The 6324-nt window shown below is 41.3% G+C and overlaps 1 protein-coding gene across 1 annotated transcript; it reads left to right on the forward strand.

Moving 5' to 3' along the window:
* The first annotated feature begins 223 nt into the window (after positions 1–223).
* Positions 224–5219, forward strand: LOC120761957 (fmr1 neighbor protein-like). The gene is made up of 4 exons (XM_040083763.1): positions 224–317; positions 1842–1976; positions 2496–2592; positions 5091–5219. Exons 1-4 carry the CDS (start codon positions 266–268, stop codon positions 5203–5205), a joined length of 399 nt encoding a protein of 132 aa, XP_039939697.1. The 5' UTR covers positions 224–265; the 3' UTR covers positions 5206–5219.
* The last annotated feature ends 1105 nt before the right edge of the window (positions 5220–6324 follow it).

Raw genomic sequence — 6324 nt, forward strand, 5'->3', positions numbered from 1 at the left:
TGTGGTTCATGAAGCAATTTAAAGCAATATAAGTGAATACAACAGAAAGACACCTGTGCTTAACCTTGCTAGCCATCAGTAGACACAGTTCCTGATGACTGTAAATGCCTTCCTAATGAGTGATAATCAGTATGAAAATGTCATTGCTTTAATTAATTACGGATAGTTTTGATGGTAATGAGCTAATCGTTATGAGCTTTCAGTGCTTGCAGCACCGATTCAGCCTGGCTCAGCACAGAACACAGAGGCAGCCAGCAAACCCAACATGACAACGAAGGGTGTATTCGAATCTTTCTTGAGCTTCTTCAGACCAATGAGTAAGTGTCCCATCACCACTTGTTTCTCTCTTCCCTTCCCACTTCTGCCTCACTTCCACCCTCCCTCCCCTACCTGTCAGCATTCCATTTGTCTAAAACCCTCGGTCTAATGCTGTAAAACTCACTAGACCTCCTGAAACTGGGGTTGCTAAGTGCCTCTTTGGGACAACCACAGATTTGTTTGCATTGCCACCCTCCTGCGAAACCCTCCATCACCAGGGATGTGATTGTGCTGCAAATGCTGAAATTACGCCGAAAGTTTGGCAGGGGATCCACCACACCGAGCTTTGTTGTGTCACATCTGAACTGGTTTTCCAATCTTCCCATGTACACATAGAGAGAAAAGAGAATTTGGTGTAAAATGAAGAGGGATTTTGTCCCACACTGGTGTCTCTCCACTTCTAAGGCTAAGGAAGGCTTCAGGCCTGTTAGATTGGATCAGCTTTGGACTGCTGAAGTGAAATTGCAGGAACTACATTATTTCATACAGTTATGGAGCTGGAAATCGCAATGCTTACTTGCTAATATCAAAAAGCAAAATGATACCAGTACAGAAAAGATTTGTTACATATTAAAACTGCCAGCCTGGTTCCATAACCAGACCATAGACTAACAGGAAGGAGAAATGCTACTTTTTACTTTCTGCATTAATATCAGTGTGCCTCCACCACTATTGCTCACATGGAGCCCTAAATAAACACAGAGGAGTGGTGAAGATCCTGATCCCCCCTTTAATAAACTGAATTTGGCTACCAGTAATGTCTCTGATAAATGTGAGACTGACAATACAGCCAGTCCTGGGGGAGTTGTTGGAACCAAATGATGCTTTGCAGCTGCTGTGTAACATAAGGGGTGAGATAAGATGTTTTATAGGAATTAAATATGCAGAGACATCTACTATTTATAACTATCTTACACATTTAGGCAGGGCATCTCATGATTATCAATAAATCTGCTATAAAATGGGAAATCTCAAAAATTGCTTAAATATGTTGTTCATTAACTGGATGTCGTGTTTTGCTGGGTTTTTTTTTTTCCTAGCAGCTGATTTTCAGCTGCTTGTGGAAACAAATAATAAGTGCCAAACAGAGATGGCTAGTTGAAATACAATCCTTCAGGGGAAAAAAAAAAAAAAAAAAAAAAGGCCTTAAATTTCTTCTGGTTTTTCATTAGAAACAGAATAGTCAGAAAATTGAGTTTGTCTTTTTCACTTACTTTACAAACCTAAGTACAAAGAAGTGTCACAATGGTGTTTAGATTCTGCTTTGTAATAGATCCTTACAGAAGCAAAGCAAATTACAAAAGATTTTCTATGAGGTGATTCAGCTTTTCTGCTAATTCCAATATAAAAATTGGTTAGGTTTTGGGAAAGAGCATACATGAACGTCAATGATATTGTTTTCTGGCAGATTTAATTAATCAAAACATGCTAGAGACACCAAAGTGATGACTTCTTCCTGTTTCACATTGCTCCCAGGACAGAAATCTTACCTAATGTTGGGGTTTTTTGTTTTGTTTTTAAAGCTTGTCGCCTCAGCACTCAGCGACTCTTAACTCCTTGTCCTGTAGAAGGCCTGAACATGTCTGAATGCTCAAAAATTCGCTGCTGTCCTTTCAGAATTGGCCATGATGAGCAGTGCTACATGCCGGTGAGGGATGGTGAGTGTGCTGCTCTGGGCTGCTGCTCAGAGCAAACCCAGCAAATCCTGCTCACACAATCCAGTTCTCTTGCTGTTTGTGCTTTCCAGGACACCCCTCTCTTCAAAGTCACTGTCAGCTTGCATGTATTTCTTCATCTACTGTTTCTTCATCTTCTTCATTTCTACATCATACTAAGAAAGGAAGCAATTAATTGATAGAAAATTTTTCAGGATATTGTCAAGCCCAGCACAAGCAAAGAACAAGTGCCATACAAATAAATACGTCAGCACAGAGAATGAAGTAAAGGCTTTGTTGAAAGTGGGGTGTCCTGGTTGAGGGAAATGACAATTTTCCTTGGCATTTACTGAAGTCTTTAGGTGTGAGTACTGTCAGAGCTTGCTGACAAAACATCTCAGTGGCAGCATGGCTGTGACTTCACGGCAGCAAAGTTGTCTTAGAGGCTGATCCTGTCACCTCACCCTCAGTGTCTGTATCAGAATTATTCAGAATTAATGCAGTTTTCTGCTGGCTCTACAGATGTGCAGCTGGCCATTCGAGTGATCTTGCTTACGGGAGGAGGATTTTTGTCTTTGGGATTTTTCCCAATCGTTTGCTGTGCTGTTTTGCAGAGGAGGTAAGTGTTAGAGCAAGACCAGACCAAATTTATGAAGTAATGCTTCTAAATGTTGAAAATATGGAGAACTGACATCTTTTAACTAGGTGAGGGGGAAAAAAAAGGGCAAGAAACTAATATTCAAACATAAAAGATGAGTCCTCCTATTTTGAAGCTACATGAAACAGAGAGTCAATTTGGCTTAAAGAAAAAAAAAAGGTTATTTAATGCCCCAGTACTCTTTCTGAAGATCTGGATATAAAAGACTTGGACTTAATCTCACTTCCCTTACTTGGGAATTTGCACATAAAACACCAAAGCAGACTCCCTCCAGGATAGACCTGGAGCTGTGCAGTAAGGCACAGAAGGGAAGAGCAAAGTATGAGGCCTGAATAGAGCAAGAGAGATGGGCTGTGAGTTGGGAATTAATTATCTCTAATATTTCTAACATGCAGCGTGGGGTTTTAATGTATAGGGCACTTTACAGCCTGCCTGTTCTATGCAAGCAGTTTGGTGTCTGATACTGTGAGGAGTTTCAGCATGTGTGTGTGTGTTCTCAGGATGCAGGGAAAATGTAAACTCCACAGCATCAGGGTCATTAAACTGATGGAATGAATTAACATAACCCTGCTTTATTCTGCTTAGGTAGTAGTTCACATTGAATGGCTGGTGCTACAGCTTGGTTAATATGACAGAATTGTCTCTTTAGTGGAGGGGTTTTTTTTCTCCAAGTGTTAAACTTTTGCTCTTCTAAGATGTAGTAGTCTGTGTGGGATCGTATACGTGCATGAGCACACACACACATAGACTTTACTAATGAGCCTGCTTGGCAGATGGCTGTTTGCTGTGGAGTTCCACATTTTGACAAAACCTGCTGTGAAAATCTCCACATTACATCTTACACTGTGCTCAACAGCTGATGCTCAGCATACAGATAGCTGCACTGAGTCATCAGTGGCTCTGAAAGCGGGAGGCAAAGAATCAATGTGAAATTATCATAAATTTTCTGGAAAATGAATTAATATGTGTTCATTTCAGGAGAATTCACATTAGTGTTTAAATGATCATTGCTGTATTTTTTCATAGCCAGTGAAACTAGGATTTTTGCTCTTGTGCTATGACTTTTTTTTTTTCTTTGTTTTTTTAATGCAGTAACTAACCAGATGCTAAATGGTTTAAATTTCCAACATCACGTATTTAAGTTCGACGAAGGGTGCAATCCTATCACACTGTAACTTTGAGTTTTACCAGTTTTAGAGACAGTTGATGGAGCTTTGAGAAACATTCCTTTAATAAGCCAAAAGCCTCTCTGGGTAGAAATTCTTTTGTTTTTAACATTATACAGTCATTGTTGAGAGAGTCCTAGGTACAGTGCCAAATCTGTACTGCAACTGGTGTGGACAAAAGTAAAGGTGGTTCTCTAGAGTTATCAAAAAAAAACCAAACCAAGATTACTTTTGCTGATGAAATTTGGGATAATTGTTTAACTCCACTGTTGCCTCTTCTAGAGCAAATTGCAGGGTTTCTATACCATGACCAGACAAAAAAAAAAAAAAGTAGGAACATGAAATTCCTGTGAAATTGAGAGGGAGCTGGGTGCTCCTCTCCTTGCCACACTTGATCAATTCTAGCTGATCTGATTTCCCAAGCCAGTGAGGCTTTGTTACTTTCCACATCCCCATGGACAAACTGTGTGTTTGCCTCCTTCCAATGGTGTTTTTCATGCAGGAAGCAGAATCTAGACATCTGTTCCCTGCCAATTGGCCATTCCCCTTATGTGCTATCAGCACAGTATCTCCTGTCTGGAGCTGTGCCCTGATGCTTTTGCTGTGTCCATAACTGTGCCAGCCCATCTTATTCCTCTCACTTTTGTTGGTCCTCTTTTAGAACCACATGCAAGGGCAGGTAGGTTAAAACATTGAAGGTTAGAAAAATGCAGGTGCACTTCAACAGCGCTACTTTTGAATAATGTTGTGTAGATTTTAAAAACAGAATAGAAAAGCCTTCATCCCTGCCCACTACATCCCTACTACAGCTGTGGTAAGAAGCTCACAGAATTTTGTTGACTTGTTACTGGGGAGATTTCTGGTGGTGGTTGCATTGTGTCCCCGTCCTTGCGTGTTGGGGATGAGACAAGCAGAACTGCAGGAGTTCCTCTCTCAGGAAGAGCTGGGCAGTGAGGGGTGTCCCAGACCTGGGTGTGCCTTGTGTGGACTGGGCACTGCTGGGTTAATGGTTGGGATTGATGACCTTACAGGTATTTTCTATCCTGAGTGATTCTGTATGAATGGAAAGGTGAAATCCATGAGGAAAATGTAAGAAATGGGAAAAGCATTGAAACGCTTCTCCTCACCTTAATGCCTCTTCCGGTCATGGATCTTATGATGGCCCCTGAAATCAGCTCTAGCTTTTTGAGTTTTTTTCACTGGAGCGAGGGTTTCATGGCTGAAGTCTAGGTGACCTTCTCTAAATTCATACTTTGGAACACAACCAAGTTCAGCTGTTTTAATATGTTGCAGTCCATGTATCAATCCTTTACGAAAGATAAGCAAAAAAGTACAGAAAGCTGTGCGGGAAAAAAGAGCACATGATGAAAGGATTCACAAGGAAGAGATCCGCCACTTGCTGGACTGACTTGAGAAAGAGCCAAAAGGATGCAAAAGAGAAGGTAAATTATCTTTGGGGTCTTCCTTTGTTCTAAGTTTAGGGTTGTTCTGTTGAGTCTGTGTAGAATTCTGGAGATATCCACTAGCAAATACCTGCTGCCTGCCAGTGCAGTAGGCGTTGTCCCAAGGTGCTGCTGTCAGGGATCACCTTCAGTTTCTGTTGTGGGAGAGGTAACGACTGCAGGAATTCAGCTGCTGTCCTGGGCTGCCAGCTGACAGCAGAGCCAGTCTGAGGTTAAAGCCCTCTGCCACGGGAGTGTTCCTTGTCTCCTGTGCAAATTGTAGCGTGAGAAAGTGAAAACACAGTGGGTTTGCTGCTTTCAGGAGGGGCAGATCTATTTCCAGGCACTGAAAATCCTCTCTTTTCTGGGTAGGGGTGGTTTGTAGCTGGGGCATTCCTGTAGCTCCACACTTTGGCATTCTTCCTCAGTGCTGAAGAGCTGTGATAGACTACTGAAATAAATCTAATCTGAGAGTGAAATGCTATTTACTTCCCGTGACCACGCCAAACTATAGCCTAGTAAAGGTCACAATGAAATAGAAAAAGTGTCAGGGAGGTCGTTAGGCAATAAAGAAATGTTTCAGGGAGAGTGTTGATTGGGCAGAAATGTAAAGGTGTCCCTAAATCAAGTTACACTCATGTTTGGGATTTTTTTCTCCCTTTGGTGTATAGGAACATCCACCTGATCCTGAAGATCGAGCAGAAGACACCAGGATTATTTGACTATCTCCTAGAAAATGGCACACTTTATTTTAACATTGAAGAAATACAAAGCTGTTAACCCTCGATAATACTATTGATTTTGCAGTAAAAGTTTTTTTCATTCTAGTTTCTTGCACTCATTCCATACCTCCTGTACAAAAAAAACAAAACAAAAACCAACACAACAACAAAAAAACCCTGGTAACACTGAAAGGCAAACTGCTCACGGCAACCCCTGAGTGGTGAATTCAGTGTTCTTTTCTTACAGTAGCACCCCTGTGGAGGGATATAAAAATAGCAGTTACGTGTCCACCTCAACTTTGCGGTCAGTCTCACAAAAAGATGAAGGGAGTGTTGACACCCATTAAATTGGGATTGAGAGGA

Source organism: Hirundo rustica, chromosome 21 (genome assembly GCF_015227805.2).
Source record: "Hirundo rustica isolate bHirRus1 chromosome 21, bHirRus1.pri.v3, whole genome shotgun sequence".
Lineage (NCBI taxonomy): Eukaryota > Metazoa > Chordata > Aves > Passeriformes > Hirundinidae > Hirundo > Hirundo rustica.

Coding starts and splice junctions, on each gene's coding strand:
- LOC120761957 (XM_040083763.1), top strand. CDS start 266: ATGACAACGAAGGGTGTATTCGAATCTTTCTTGAGCTTCTTCAGACCA. Junction 318..1,841: donor GAGCTTCTTCAGACCAATGA/GTAAGTGTCCCA, acceptor TTGTTTTTAAAG/CTTGTCGCCTCAGCACTCAG. Junction 1,977..2,495: donor CTACATGCCGGTGAGGGATG/GTGAGTGTGCTG, acceptor CTGGCTCTACAG/ATGTGCAGCTGGCCATTCGA.